At 42.3% G+C, this 17,005-nt stretch overlaps 1 protein-coding gene across 1 annotated transcript in view; it reads left to right on the plus strand.

Annotated features, from left to right (window-relative positions):
* Positions 1-17,005, plus strand: part of LOC120998141 (dynein heavy chain 5, axonemal-like) — a 268,121-nt gene that overhangs the window by 143,298 nt on the left and 107,818 nt on the right. The window contains 4 exon segments of the mRNA XM_040428685.1: positions 7,695-7,822; positions 8,496-8,564; positions 10,006-10,104; positions 10,998-11,135. Of these exon segments, the coding sequence (XP_040284619.1) occupies positions 7,695-7,822; positions 8,496-8,564; positions 10,006-10,104; positions 10,998-11,135 (434 nt within the window).

Consider the following 17,005-nt stretch of genomic DNA (forward strand, 5'->3'; position numbering starts at 1 on the left):
TCATGGCGTGGGCATGTATGGCTGCCAAACTGAACTGGTTTTCTTGTATTTATTGATGATGTGACTGCTGACAAAAGCAGCAGGATGAATTCTGAAGTGTTTCGGGCAATATTATCTGCTCATATTCAGCCAAATGCTTCAGAACTCATTGGATGGCGCTTCACAGTGCAGATGGACAATGATCCAAAGCATACTGCAAAAGCAACCAAAGAGTTTTTTAAGGGAAAGAAGTGGAATGGTATGCAATGGCCAAGTCAATCACCTGACCTGAATCCATTGAGAATGCATTTCACTTGCTGAAGACAAAACTGAAGGGAAAATGCCCCAAGAACAAACAGGAACTGAAGACAGTTGCAGTGGAGGCCTGCCAGAGCATCACCAGGGATGAAACCCAGCGTCTGGTGATGTCTATGCGTTCCAGACTTCAGACTGTAATTGACTGCAAAGGATCTGCAACCAAGTATTAAAAAGTGAAAGTTTGATTTATGATTATTCTTCTGTCCCATTACTTTTGGTCCCTTAACAAGTGGGAGGCACATATACAAACTGTTGTAATTCCTACACTGTTCACCTGATTTGGATGTAAATGCCCTCAAATTAAAGCTGACAGTCTGCAGTTAAAGCACATCTTGTTCGTTTAATTTCAAATCCATTGTGGTGGTGTATAGAGCCAAAAATGTTAGAATTGTGTCGATGTCCCAATATTTATGGACCTGACTGTAGTATTGGACGTTCTGTATTACAATTCCACCCCCTTTGTCAGCTGGGCATATGATTATGTTACTGTTCTTTTTTAAGTTATAGAGGGCTGCTCTCTCTCTTCTACATACGTTTCCTTTGTCATCTAATGTATTTATATCGTTTGTTTTTACTTTTAATTCATGTGAGATTAATTCAAAGAATGTGGGAATAATGTGTCCCTGACTTTGTATGGAGAAGAAATTGGATTTGGGTCTGACATCCATGTGCCTATATGTGGCTGTATAGATTGTTTTCTATGGTCTTGTTTGGAATATTTTTGATCTGTTCTATCTCAAAGTGTCTTCTGAGAGTAAGATTTCTCCTGAATTTCTGTATGTCACTGTATAGTTCCATGGGGTTTATCCTATTGTAAAGGCAGAAGGAGATACCTTTCTGTAGGCGTTTCATTTCGTAGGGTGTGAGTTTATGGTTAGAGAGATTAAAAATCTTAATTGTAGAGTTGCAATTGTCATCTGGGGTTGGGGTGGCGGTGGTGGAACTCATTGGTGTTTTTCCAGTTTTTGTTTTCTGCATGCCTCACCTTTTTTCTTGTAGTCTTTTTTTCTTTTTCCTGGTGTGGGTTTGTAATACTGGGTGATTTTGGGGTGAGAGAGTTTTTGGGGGGCTGGGGTGGGGCTGTGGTTCGTATTTGCCGGACATGAAAAAGGCACCAAAGTACAAGACGCTGAACCGCTTTTGTCGACAACAATAGTATTAGTGGAGAAAGCGGATGAGGTTGTATGTTGATGGGTGGGTGGAATTTGAGGGCTGGTGGGTGAGGGGGTAAGGTGTAAAGTGAGGTTATTGATGTCAGCAGATGGAGTCTCAGTCGTTGAATTTGGTTGGTTGTCTAGCACAGTTGCCTGAAGGTCAATGAGAAGCGGTGAGTGATCAGAGCAGGGTGTTTTGGATTAATTTGCATTTCTGGGGGCGTGCCCTCTCTGATTCTGTTTTTAGTTTCCAGATATTTAGACCTGAGTGCCTTAAAACGTTCAAGTAATAGGTCAGTTTCAGAAGTATCGGTGGATGATACATAGGTGTTCATGTCAGGGATGATTTTTGTTTTGGGGTCTATGTTTTGTAGGTGGGTCTTGGCCTGTTGGGGATTGTTCACTCTCTCACCCCAAAATCACCCAGTATTACAAACCCTCACCAGGAAAAAGAAAAAAAGACTATGGAGGAAAAAGTGGAGGCATGCAGAAAACCTATACCTATACATAAATACACTGCTCAAAATAATAAAGGGAACACAAAAATAACACATCCTAGATCTGAGTTAATTAAATATTCTTCTGAAATACTTTGTTCTTTACATAGTTGAATGTGCTGACAACAAAATCACACAAAAATTAAAAAATGGAAATCAAAATTTTCAACCCATGGAGGTCTGGATTTGGAGTCACACTCAAAATTAAAGTGGAAAAACACACTACAGGCTGATCCAACTTTGATGTAATGTCCTTAAAACAAGTCAAAATGAGGCTCAGTAGTGTGTGTGGCCTCCACGTGCCTGTATGACCTCCCTACAACGCCTGTGCATGCTCCTGATGAGGTGGCGGACGGTCTCCTGAGGGATCTCCTCCCAGACCTGGACTAAAGCATCTGCCAACTCCTGGACAGTCTGTGGTGCAACGTGACGTTAGTGGATAGAGCGAGACATGATGTCCCAGATGTGCTCAATTGGATTCAGGTCTGGGGAACGGGCGGGCCAGTCCATAGCATCAATGCCTTTGTCTTGCAGGAACTGCTGACACACTCCAGCCACATGAGGTCTAGCATTGTCTTGCATTAGGAGGAACCCAGGGCCAACCGCACCAGCATATGGTCTCACAAGGGGTCTGAGGATCTCATCTCGGTACCTAATGGCAGTCAGGCTACCTCTGGCGAGCACATGGAGGGCTGTGCGGCCCTCCAAAGAAATGCCACCCCACACCATTACTGACCCAATGCCAAACCGGTCATGCTGGAGGATGTTGCAGGCAGCAGAACGTTCTCCACGGCGTCTCCAGACTCTGTCACGTCTGTCACATGTGCTCAGTGTGAACCTGCTTTCATCTGTGAAGAGCACAGGCCGCCAGTGGCGAATTTGCCAATCTTGGTGTTCTCTGGCAAATGCCAAACGTCCTGCACGGTGTTGGGCTGTAAGCACAACCCCCACCTGTGGACGTCGGGCCCTCATATCACCCTCATGGAGTCTGTTTCTGACTGTTTGAGCAGACACATGCACATTTGTGGCCTGCTGGAGTTCATTTTACAGGGCTCTGGCAGTGCTCCTCCTGTTCCTCCTTGCACAAAGGCGGAGTCCTGCTGCTGGGTTGTTGCCCTCCTACGGCCTCCTCCACGTCTCCTGATGTACTGGCCTGTCTCCTGGTAGTGCCTCCATGCTCTGGACACTACACTGACAGACCCAGCAAACCTTCTTGCCACAGCTCGCATTGATGTGCCATCCTGGATAAGCTGCACTACCTGAGCCACTTGTGTGGGTTGTAGACTCCGTCTCATGCTACCACTAGAGTGAAAGCACTGCCATCATTCAAAAGTGACCAAAACATCAGCCAGGAAGCATAGGAACTGAGAAGTGGTCTGTGGTCACCACCTGCAGAACCACTCCATTATTGGGTTTGTCTTGCTAATTGCCTATAATTTCCACCTGTTGTCTATCCCATTTGCACAACAGCATGTTAAATTGATTGTCACTCAGTGTTGCTTCCTAAGTGGACAGTTTGATTTCACAGAAGTGTGATTGACTTGGAGTTACATTGTGTTGTTTAAGTGTTCCCTTTATTTTTTTGAGCAGTGTATATATATATATATATATATATATATGTATGTATGTGTGTATGTGTATATATATATATACAGTACAGACCAAAAGTTTGGACACACCTTCTCATTCAAAGAGTTTTCTTTATTTTCATGACTATGAAAATTGTAGATTCACACTGAAGGCATCAAAACTATGAATTAACACATGTGGAATTATATACATAACAAACAATTGTGAAACAACTGAAAATATGTCATATTCTAGGTTCTACAAAGTAGCCACCTTTTACTTTGATTACTGCTTTGCACACTCTTGGCATTCTCTTGATGAGCTTCAAGAGGTAGTCCCCTGAAATGGTTTTCACTTCACAGGTGTGCCCTGTCAGGTTTAATAAGTGGGATTTCTTGCCTTATAAATGGGGTTGGGACCATCAGTTGCGTTGAGGAGAAGTCAGGCGGATACACAGCTGATAGTCATACTGAATAGACAGTTAGAATTTGTATTATGGCAAGAAAAAAGCAGCTAAGTAAAGAAAAACGAGTGGCCATCATTACTTTAAGAAATGAAGGTCAGTCAGTCAGCCGAAAAATTGGGAAAACTTTGAAAGTAAAGGCTATTTGACCATGAAGGAGAGTGATGGGGTGCTGCGCCAGATGACCTGGCTTCCACAGTCACCGGACCTGAACCCAATCAAGATGGTTTGGGGTGAGCTGGACCGCAGAGTGAAGGCAAAAGGGCCAACAAGTGCTAAGCATCTCTGGGAACTCCTTCAAGACTGTTGGAAGACCATTTCAGGGGACTACCTCTTGAAGCTCATCAAGAGAATGCCAAGAGTGTGCAAAGCAGTAATCAAAGCAAAAGGTGGCTACTTTGAAGAACTTAGAATATGACATATTTTCAGTTGTTTCACACTTGTTTGTTATGTATATAATTCCACATGTGTTAATTCATAGTTTTGATGCCTTCATAGTCATGAAAATAAGGAAAACTCTTTGAATGAGAAGGTGTGTCCAAACTTTTGGTCTGTACTGTATATATATGTACATTGCCTAATTCCTTACCTACTACCCAATTACTACAATCCAACACGCGGTTTAATATGGATTTAGGCCTCATGCACACGACCGTTGTGTGCACCCGTGGCCGTTGTGCCGTTTTCCGTTTTTTTTCGCGGACCCATTGACTTTCAATGGGTCTGTGGAAAAATCGGAAAATGCACCGTTTTGCAGCCGCATCCGTGATCAGTTTTTCCTGTCCGTCAAAAAAATATGACCTGTCCTATTTTTTTGACGGACAACGGTTCATGGACCCATTCAAGTCAATGGGTCCGTGAAAGAACACGGATGCACACAAGATTGGCATCCGCGTCCGTGGCCGTAGGTTACTTTCATACAGACGGATCCGAAGATCCGTCTGCAAAAAAGCTTTTTCAGAGATGAGTTTTCACTTCGTGAAAACTCAAATCCGACAGTATATTCTAACACAGAGGCGTTCCCATAGTGATGGGGACGCTTCTAGTTAGAATATATTACGAACTGTGTACATGACTGCCCCCTGCTGCCTGGCAGCCCCTGATCTCTTACAGGGGGCTATGATATGCACAATTAACCCCTCAGGTGCTGCACCTGAGGGGTTAATTGTGCATATCATAGCCCCCTATAAGAGTTTAGGGGCTTCCAGGCAGCAGGGGGCAGACCCCCCTCCATCCCCAGTTTAAATATCATTGGTGGCCAGTGTGCGGCCCCCGCCCCCCCATTGTAATATCATTGGTGGCCAGTGTGTGGCCTCCCCCGCCCCCCTTCCTATTGTAATATCATTGGTGGCCAGTGTGCGCCCCCCCCCGGCTCCCCCTCTATTGTATTAATATCATTGGTGGCCAGTGTGCGGCCTCCCCTCCCCCCCGATCATTGGTGGCAGCGGAGATTCCGATCGGAGTCCCAGTTTAATCTCTCTGGGGCTCCGATCGGTAACCATGGCAACCAGGACGCTACTGCAGGCCTGGTTGCCATGGTTACTTAGCAATATTACAATATTAGAAGCATCATACTTACCTGCTGGCTGCTGCGCTGTCTGTGTCCGGCCGGGAGCTCCTCCTACTGGTAAGTGACAGGTCTGTGCGGCGCATTGCTTAATGATCTGTCACTTACCAGTAGGAGGAACTCCCGGCCGGACACAGACAGCGCAGCGGCCAGCAGGAGTATGATGCTTCTAATTTTGTAATATTGCTAAGTAACCATGGCAACCAGGCCTGCAGTAGCGTCCTGGTTGCCATGGTTACCGATCGGAGCCCCAGAGCGATTAAACTGGGACTCCGATCGGAATCTCCGCTGCCACCAATGATCGGGGCGGACGGGGGGGAGAGAGGGGAGGCCGCACACTGGCCACTAATGATATTAATACAATAGAGGGGGGGCCGGGGGAAGGCCGACGGAGGCCGCACACTGGCCACCAATGAAATTACAATAGAGGGGGGGAGGGGGGGCCGACGGAGGCCGCACACTGGCCACCAATGATATTACAATAGAGGGGGGGCGGGGAGGCCGCACACTGGCCACCAATGATATTCAAACTGGGGAGGGAGGGGGGTCTTCCCCCTGCTGCCTGGCAGCCCCTGATCTCTTACAGGGGGCTATGATATGCACAATTAACCCCTTCAGGTGCCCTGAAGGGTTAATTTTGCTGAACACAGCCCCCTGTAAAAGATCGGGTGCTGCCAGGCAGCAGGGGGCAGTCATGTACACAGTTTGTAGTATATTCTAACTTGAAGCGTCCCCATCACTATGGGAACGCCTCTGTGTTAGAATATACTGTCGGATCTGAGTTTCACGATGTAACTCAAATCCGATGGTATATTCTAACATAGAGGCGTTCCCATGGTGATGGGGTCGCTTCAAGTTAAAATATACCATCGGATTGGAGAAAACTCAGATCCTATGGTATATTAACTCCTGACTTTACATTGAAAGTCAATGGGGGACGGATCCGTTTGAAATTGCCCCATATTGTGTCAACGTCAAATGGATCCGTCCCCATTGACTTGCATTGTAATTCATGACGGATCCGTTTGGCTCCGCACGGCCAGGCGGACACCAAAACGAAAAAATATGGTTGTGTGCATGAGGCCTTAATGGAATATTAGGGCACAAGAATCTGTGGATATGCGATACCACTAGCCAATCCACGGGTATTGATGTGTGTACTTTATCTATATACATATATTTACTTTCTATTGTATTGTCGAATTTTTGTTTATTTGATTTTAATTTGTTTTATCTGCATTGTACCTTTATCACTATCTGTATATTTATTTTATCAGCATTTGTATCCTTATTGTACCTTTATTATTGTCCATAATCAGCAAAATACCCTACAATACTAACTGCAGACTCAGTTAATAATGTAAAACACACCTGTGTACCTCCCCTCCCCTCCTCCCCCACTCCTCAATCAGCCCGCCAAAAATTTGCCTTTTTAAAGCTTCCCTGTGCATGTCTTACCATTACTGTCCTGATGAAGGGGCCGCTCCATCCCAGAAACGCGTTGACAACCCTGTGAATAAAGATTATAGTGAATCTACCGAATCGCTCCTGATGTTCCTTTAATCCATATCCTGGCAGCGCCTACAGTGATCCAAATTTTTTTTTCCAGTTACCTAAAATAAATAAATAAAATTTTGGCAGTTGGCAGGGAAATCTGTAATTGGACTGATATTAGTGATCTACATTTGGAGACATACAGGGAACACACAGGCCATGTGTCCACTCCTAACCTAAGCCCCAACAAAATAACTAAATACATTTAGAATAATTTAAAAGAAATCTAAAACTACAATGGGGGTCGTTGTTCTTAGTGCTTTTATAACATCATACTTTATACAATGTGCACATATTTAGCATAGTCATGGAAGAGGTTGAATTTTTTTAAGGGAAATGTTATTAATTAAACAATCTACCATAGGAATAAAAATTTATAAAATGCACTTTTGTTCCTACTCCTTCTTCCATTTTTCTTATATAAGATCTACAAAATAAAAATGTATTGACTATAAAAAGTCTTATCCATCCTGTGAGACAAAAGAAGATATGCAGCCTTACAAAAAGTACATTTTTGCATTGGACTTCAAAGTCCAAGCATGTATTTTTCTTTTTTCTTTTTATTAACATTTAATATATGTATTTTCTTACAGACGGATCATCCAGACATGAACTAAGTATATTGGATGCCAAATATACTTATGGATGTGAATTCTATGGTGCCAAAATCCCTGTTATTATGAATCCTGTAACTGAGAAATGTTTTTTTAAAATATCTCAGGTAAGTTCTGATGCCTTCAAAAAATTGTCTTTAATATAAGCTACAATGAATTTATTATGCAGTAAATTGCTTTGCTGTGTCATTATATCCTGTGGGGTGCAATCATCAGAAAATAAGCTTTCATGTCGTTCTATTTATTTCTAAAATGAACTGTCTAAAGCCAGTATTAAGATACACATCACTGATTGGGTTTTTGTTTTCTAAATGCCTTTACAATGATGCTACTAAAATATTTCTATATCTGTGCTTTTCTGTTCTCTCATTTTAATTGATATGTAAATTAATGCAATGGAAATCTGCCCCAAGTTGACTCATGCCATAAGAGCCTTGATACAAGGACATTGATAAATGATTTCTATTGTCAGCTTCCTCGTGCAGGAAAGCTAATACATGAATATATGGTTTCTGTGTGTGTATGTATATATATATATATATATATATATATTTAGTAGCTTACATTATGACAATAGCAGATGTTCTTCTGTGGTTCCCACAAATGCTACATTATGTCTTCTGTTCTTAGCTATTGCTGACCTCCATATAAAACCAATATTGTTTATTGAACACCCATGGGCAAAATGTTTTTGATTTGACCTTTCTTTTTAATTCTGAATTCTCCAATTGATTATAGAATTCTTAGTAAATTTACTATTTTACTTCTTTATTTTTAAAGATATTGCAGCAGTGTAATGGTGTAATCCTTCAAGGAGACCATGGTGTTGGCAAAACTGAAACAATAAAGGTGTGTATACCAAGATTTGTAAATGGATACCCACAAATTTTCATATCTGAGATTTTTTTGAAGAACATTACTACACCAGCTGTATTACTCCAGTATCTTTATTTACTGACCCTAAAGGGAATGTTTCATCAGAAAATGACCTATTGTTTAAATCAAGTTTTTACGTTAAACATATTTTGAAAGAATTTTTGGCAGTGTTACATTTGATTTTCCATGCCACCGGAGGATCCTCCGTTGGGCCCAGGCTCTGATACCATAGTGGGCTCCAAAGATGCAGGAGAAAAAAACATTTGGAGCTGCCTTTGGACTTACTTGCTACTAGGATCTATTTGTTTGAATCAAAACCTATTAGACTTTATTATCGATATGGGGGCTTTGCACAGGTCACAGAGAAAACTCTCCCTTAGAAGTCAGTATGGTGGCTGCTATAAAGCATATCTCTGAATGCTGCTAAGAACAGCTCAGCCAAGATAGCAGCCCCCATAGGTATGTTCAGGAAATAGAATGACAAATCTACAATCATAAAGCAAAACATATTACAAGAAAGGATACTGTATGTGTCACTATCTGGTTTTAACTGGCAGAAAAAATTATAAAGGACACATTCCCTTTAAACGGCATGTATTACAGCTGTTTCCATAGATAATAAATAATTATTTCTGCATTGTAGGTTTGCCATATTCTATCTCACTCAACCCTTTTATAAGACTCCACACAAGGATTGCAGATCTACCTGATCTTTTCTCAGAGCACTTGCAGGGTGCACTAAATTATTTTCCCTATGCAGTATTCCGTGCCTGGGATGTGTTGATTCAGTACAAATTCTTGCACATTCTCCCATATTCTGCAGTCCAGCTAAATTAAAAACACTTGGCATCTCTGACAGTGATGGATGTTTTCAGGTCAGAATACACAAGGTACTTCTCTGTATGCAGTATGGGCCTTTCACACATTGGATAATTTTTGCTAGAAAATGCACTAAACATACAAAGAGTGGGATTATCTTTGAAAAACTTTAAAACATCTCAAATAGAGGCACCACTGAATAGCGCAGATGTATATGACAAACATACCATAAGGTATGTAGAGTACTTTGTTTAAGAAAATAGCAAATACATAGCCATGTTATACTTAGAATACCAATCTACAGGTCTATGAGAGTCATTTGTTAATGACTGCATGGGAGAAATAATAATAATAATAATAATAATAATAATAGTCATATATAGCACCAACACATTCCACAGCACTGTACAATTTAGTGGGTACATGTGAAAAGTCAGACATTACAGTGTGCTCCTGCAGCCACATTGACCCCCTCTCCCCTTTTTGCCAGCCATATCTTGCCAGACATCATATAAGTAACTGCTTCTATTATTGTTGTATGATGTTAATCCACTTTTTTCTTGTTTTAAACAAATTACCCTTTTATGTGTCACAGGGACTGGCATATTTACTGGGAAATTTTATTTACACCTTCACGTGTTCTTCAGCGACAGACATAGCAGCTCTGAGCAGAGTAATAGATGGAACAGCTCTTGTAAGTAACCCCTATCACAAATAAGTTTTCTGTGATTTTAAAGGGATTCTGTCACCTCCCCTAACCCAAAATCGGATTTTAAAGCAGTCATGCAGCACAGCTTACCTTGAATCGGCTGTGCTCTTTTTTGATTATGCTAATTAGCCCTGAAGGTGCCCAGAGGGGCATTTTGTTCCCCTTAGTGTGCCCAGTAACACTCCTCTTACAGTGCCCAGAACACCTTCCTTCCGACTGCCTAACCGCCCACAGCCTCTCAACCCTCTCCTCCCCCTCCCTCACGGCCGAACGAACTCTCGCGCAGGCGCAGTACCCACTGAGGGCTGCGCCAGTGCAATCTGCAGGAGACTGAGGGCAGGAGCTTCATCCTCGTCACTGGGCATGCGCCGAGCCCAGTGACGTCCGATGCTCGCTCTTCTCTCAGTCTCCAGCAAATCGCACTGGCGCAGCCCTCAGTGGGTACTGCGCCTGCGCGAGAGTTCGTTCGGCCGTGAGGGAGGGGGAGGAGAGGGATGAGAGGCTGTGGGCGGTTAGGCAGTCGGAAGGAAGGTGTTCTGGGCACTGTAAGAGGGGCGTTACTGGGCACACTAAAGGGAACAAAACGCCCCTCTGGGCACCTTCAGGGCTAATTAGCATAATCATAAAAGTCATTTTTCTCATAAACTACTGGACGGATTACAAGATAGAAGAGCACAGCCGATTCAAGGTAAGCTGTGCTGCATGACTGCTTTAAAATCCGATTTTGGGTTAGGGGAGGTGACAGAATCCCTTTAATACTGATGGTCTATCCTCAGGATAGGCCATCAATATCTGTTTGTCAGGGGTCTTTAAGAGCATTACTGATACTATCCAAGCAATGAAATGAGTATAAAATCATGTCTCCATTTGTTATGTAGGATGGATGCTGGAGCTGCTTTGACGATTTTCATCTCCTCCCTGAGAATGCAGTCTCTGTGTTTATGCACAGTTCAAGATCTCTTTATGATTCAATACAAGCAAAACTACCCAAAATCGTCATAGAAGATGGATCCCAGGTGTGGAAGTGTTTGCATTATCATATTATCACTGTTTCTTTGGAGATAAACTCCCTACCTAATCTTCCCGCAGCGTAAAGGTGGCCATAGACATTAGGCTAAACTTGATCAAAACGGACGATTTCAACCTAAACAAACATTAGTCGGGTGAAATGTGACAACGAGCTATCATTGTAGCCAACTGATGACAGACCATTATTGCCTGAAAAGCCACGTTTAATATTTTCGTCAGAAAGTCGGGAGAAAGATCTTTTGTAAAGAAAGATTGTTTGTGGATAAAAGATCTTTCTTTGAAAGAACATTCCCAGAAAAATCTTTTGTCTGTTGCCCGGTGTCATTGAACATATGTATGGCCAGTGTGAACAACTGTAACAGCTGATATAGACTAAATGTGTATGACCGTGTCTGTGAAATGATTGTTCAACTGCTGTTCAGACATCAACCAATTTCTGTCTAATGTGTATAGCCAGCTTTACACAATCTTCTTTGTACTGCTAACTTTACAGGCTTATCTTATGACAGCTTGAAATAAAAAATAAAAAGTCAGTCCTGTGTCCCAACATGGACAATTACTTGCGCTGCTGGTCCCGGAGTAGTGTGGTAGGTAATTCACACTGAATGTTCAGGTAATAGAAGTTTTGGAACCGCGCTGCTTGAGACTATGTTCCCCGGTCAACAGTGAATAACGCAGGGCACCGGCCTCTCTCCTCTTCACCTAAAAGGATCCGATCTTCCACAGACCGCATCCTCTACAGGGTTAAGAAGATTGGCAGAATAGTGAAGCACCCTTTTGCAAGTTAGTTTAAAAGGTTTTATTCTACTCACAAGAGTTGGTAGACAAAAGGCATATAACACATTAAAACCGTCACGTTCCTGCCCGACCCGGGTTTCGCTCTCTGGCTCCGTTGTCGCCCCTGAGGAAGCCAGAGAGCGAAACCCGGGTCGGGCAGGAACGTGACGGTTTTAATGTGTTATATGCCTTTTGTCTACCAACTCTTGTGAGTAGAATAAAACCTTTTAAACTAACTTGCAAAAGGGTGCTTCACTATTCTGCCAATCTTTTTAACCCTGTAGAGGAGGCGGTCTGTGGAAGATCGGATCCTTTTAGGTGAAGAGGAGAGAAGCCGGTGCCCTGCGTTATTCACTGTTGACCGGGGAACATAGTCTCAAGCAGCGCGGTTCCAAAACTTCTATTATCTTATGACAGGCCATCTTTTCTCTAAAATTATGATAATTATTTTATAGCTTTGTTCAGGTGGATCATAATAAGCCTGGCTCACATCCCCTTTGTTATGTACATTTAGCATGTACACTGGTAAATCTCTCAACGTACACATTAAATATTCATATGGTTACCTGGCCGGTATATGCAGTTGTTTTGCAATCTATGGTATACAGTAAACGTGTGTGTGTATATATACAGAATATATATATATATATATATATATATATACACTGCTCAAAAAAATAAAGGGAACACTTAAACAACACAATGTAACTCCAAGTCAATCTCACTTCTGTGAAATCAAACTGTCCACTTAGGAAGCAACACTGAGTGACAATCAATTTCACATGCTGTTGTGCAAATGGGATAGACAACAGGTGGAAATTATAGGCAATTAGCAAGACACCCCCAATAAAGGAGTGGTTCTTCAGGTGGTGACCACAGACCACTTCTCAGTTCCTATGCTTCTTGGCTAATGTTTTGGTCACTTTTGAATGCTGGCGGTGCTTTCACTCTAGTGGTAGCATGAGACTGAGTCTACAACCCACTCAAGTGGCTCAGGTAGTGCAGCTTATCCAGGATGGCACATCAATGCGAGCTGTGGCAAGAAGGTTTGCTGTGTCTGTCAGCGTAGTGTCCAGAGCATGGAGGCGCTACCAGGAGACAGGCCAGTACATCAGGAGACGTGGAGGAGGCCGTAGGAGGGCAACTACCCAGCAGCAGGACTGCTACCTCCGCCTTTGTGCAAGGAGGAACAGGAAGAGCACTGCCAGAGCCCTGCAAAGTGACCTCCAGCAGGCCACAAATGTGCATGTGTCTGCTCAAACGGTCAGAAACAGACTCCATGAGGGTGATATGAGGGCCCGACGTCCACAGGTGGGGGTTGTGCTTACAGCCCAACACCAAGCAGGACGTTTGGCATTTGCCAGAGAACACCAAGATTGGCAAATTCGCCACTGGCGCCCTGTGCTCTTCACAGATGAAAGCAGGTTCACACTGAGCACATGTGACAGACGTCACAGGCGTTGTAGGGAGGTCATACAGGCACGTGGAGGCCACACACACTACTGAGCCTAATTTTGACTTGTTTTAAGGACATTACATCAAAGTTGGATCAGCTTGTAGTGTCTTTTTCCACTTTAATTTTGAGTGTGACTCCAAATCTAGACCTCCATGGGTTGAAAAATTTGATTTCCGTTTTTTAATTTTTGTGTGATTTTGTTGTCAGCACATTTAACTATGTAAAGAACAAAGTATTTCAGAAGAATATTTAATTAACTCAGATCTAGGATGTTATTTTTGTGTTCCCTTTATTTTTTTGAGCAGTGTATATACAGTCCCTTAAAAAAGTATTCATGACAGAATATATATGGACAAAAGTATTTGGCAATAAAAATTATAAAAAAAAAAAGTATTCATACCTGTTAAATGTTTCTACAGTTTTGCACATTACACCCACAAGCTTAAATGTATTTTATTGAGATTTTATGTGATAGACCAACACAAAGTAGCAAGTATGTGTGAAGTGAAAAGAAAATGATACTTGGTTTTCAAATAAATAAAAATCTGGAAAGTGTGACGTCCATTTGTATACAGTCAATACTTTATAGGACCACTTTTGGCTGCAATTACAACTGCAAGTCTTTTGGGTTATGTCTCTACCAGCTTTGCACATCTAGAGGCTGAAATGTTTGCCCATTCTTTTTTGCAAAATAGCTCAAGCTCAGATTGGATGGAGACTGTCTTGCCACAGATTCTCAATGAGATTTAGGTCTGGACTTTGGGCCATTCTAACACATGAATATGCTTTGAGCTAAACCATTCCATTCTAGCTCTGACTGTATGTTTAGGGTTGTTGTCCTGCTGGCAGTCTTAAGTCTTTTGAAGCCTCTACCCGGTTTTCCTACAGGATTACCCTGTATTTAGTTAGATCCATCCATCTTCCCATCAACTCTGACCAGCTTCCCTATATCTGTTGAAGAAAAGCATCACTACAGCATGATTCCGCCACCACCATGATTCACGTTGGGCACAGTGTGTTTAGGATGATGTGCAGTGTTAGTTTTCCTCCATACATAGCATTTTTTTTATGTAGTCCATAAAGTTCAACTTTGGTTTCTTCTGACCAGAGCACCTTCTTCCACGTTTGCTGTGTCCCCTACATGCCTTGTGGCAAACTGTAAATGGGACTTTTTATAGCTTGCTTTCAAAAATTCTTCTTGCCACTGTTCCACAAAGGCCAGCTTTGTGGAGTACACAGCTAATAGTTGTCCTGTGAACAGATTCTTTCATTTGAGCTGTGGATCTCAGCAGCTCCTCCAGGGTGACCACGGGCCTCTTGCTTGCTTTTCTAATTAGTGCTCTCCTTACCAGGGCTGTCAGTTTAGGTGGGTAGTCATGTCAACCTAAATTTCAATTTTCGAAGTTGATTGAACAGTGCTCTGCGAGATGTTCAGAGCTTGGGATATTTTTTTAAAACCTAACCCTGCTTTAAACTTTTCCACAACTTTATCCCTGACCTGTCTGATGTGTTACTTGGTTTTCATGATGCTGTTTGTCATGGACATACCGAGACATACAGACGTCCCCGCGACAGTGAGTGGCAGGGGATCTTTGAGACTGGCAACAGGTGGTTTGATTTTACATGTTTACCTTGTGGATCAATAGGTGTCTGTGTTGTTTCTGGTACTGGCCACACCCTTAACCTACAGGTGTTGCTATTGTGGTCATTTAACTTTCCCTATTTATAGTTGTTTCTCCCACAATACTGTGTGGTTTAAAGGCTTCAGTTAGACCTGTGGATAGCTGGTGTTTGGATCTCGGCTGAATTCCTGGTTCTGCCATAGCTTCTTGGAAGTTAAGTGTTACCTTTCCCTTTGTATTTTGGCATTTCTGTTTGTTGCATTTCTTTGTTGTTTTGTATTAGGTCTCAGGGATACTCCCGTTCATCCTTCCTTTTGGAGGAACAGATTGTCTCATTCCTGTCATTAGTACCAGGGTCCTTTAGGGTTAGATAGGACTCTAGGTATTCCTGTGTATGCAACTACCCAGCAGCAGGACTGCTACCTCCGCCTTTGTGCAAGGAGGAACAGGAAGAGCACTGCCAGAGCCCTGCAAAGTGACCTCCAGCAGGCCACAAATGTGCATGTGTCTGCTCAAACGGTCAGAAACAGACTCCATGAGGGTGATATGAGGGCCCGACGTCCACAGGTGGGGGTTGTGCTTACAGCCCAACACCAAGCAGGACGTTTGGCATTTGCCAGAGAACACCAAGATTGGCAAATTCGCCACTGGCGCCCTGTGCTCTTCACAGATGAAAGCAGGTTCACACTGAGCACATGTGACAGACGTCACAGGCGTTGTAGGGAGGTCATACAGGCACGTGGAGGCCACACACACTACTGAGCCTAATTTTGACTTGTTTTAAGGACATTACATCAAAGTTGGATCAGCTTGTAGTGTCTTTTTCCACTTTAATTTTGAGTGTGACTCCAAATCTAGACCTCCATGGGTTGAAAAATTTGATTTCCGTTTTTTAATTTTTGTGTGATTTTGTTGTCAGCACATTTAACTATGTAAAGAACAAAGTATTTCAGAAGAATATTTAATTAACTCAGATCTAGGATGTTATTTTTGTGTTCCCTTTATTTTTTTGAGCAGTGTATATACAGTCCCTTAAAAAAGTATTCATGACAGAATATATATGGACAAAAGTATTTGGCAATAAAAATTATAAAAAAAAAAAGTATTCATACCTGTTAAATGTTTCTACAGTTTTGCACATTACACCCACAAGCTTAAATGTATTTTATTGAGATTTTATGTGATAGACCAACACAAAGTAGCAAGTATGTGTGAAGTGAAAAGAAAATGATACTTGGTTTTCAAATAAATAAAAATCTGGAAAGTGTGACGTCCATTTGTATACAGTCAATACTTTATAGGACCACTTTTGGCTGCAATTACAACTGCAAGTCTTTTGGGTTATGTCTCTACCAGCTTTGCACATCTAGAGGCTGAAATGTTTGCCCATTCTTTTTTGCAAAATAGCTCAAGCTCAGATTGGATGGAGACTGTCTTGCCACAGATTCTCAATGAGATTTAGGTCTGGACTTTGGGCCATTCTAACACATGAATATGCTTTGAGCTAAACCATTCCATTCTAGCTCTGACTGTATGTTTAGGGTTGTTGTCCTGCTGGCAGTCTTAAGTCTTTTGAAGCCTCTACCCGGTTTTCCTACAGGATTACCCTGTATTTAGTTAGATCCATCCATCTTCCCATCAACTCTGACCAGCTTCCCTATATCTGTTGAAGAAAAGCATCACTACAGCATGATTCCGCCACCACCATGATTCACGTTGGGCACAGTGTGTTTAGGATGATGTGCAGTGTTAGTTTTCCTCCATACATAGCATTTTTTTTATGTAGTCCATAAAGTTCAACTTTGGTTTCTTCTGACCAGAGCACCTTCTTCCACGTTTGCTGTGTCCCCTACATGCCTTGTGGCAAACTGTAAATGGGACTTTTTATAGCTTGCTTTCAAAAATTCTTCTTGCCACTGTTCCACAAAGGCCAGCTTTGTGGAGTACACAGCTAATAGTTGTCCTGTGAACAGATTCTTTCATTTGAGCTGTGGATCTCAGC

This window comes from Bufo bufo, chromosome 4, assembly GCF_905171765.1.
Source record: "Bufo bufo chromosome 4, aBufBuf1.1, whole genome shotgun sequence".
NCBI classification, from domain to species: domain Eukaryota; kingdom Metazoa; phylum Chordata; class Amphibia; order Anura; family Bufonidae; genus Bufo; species Bufo bufo.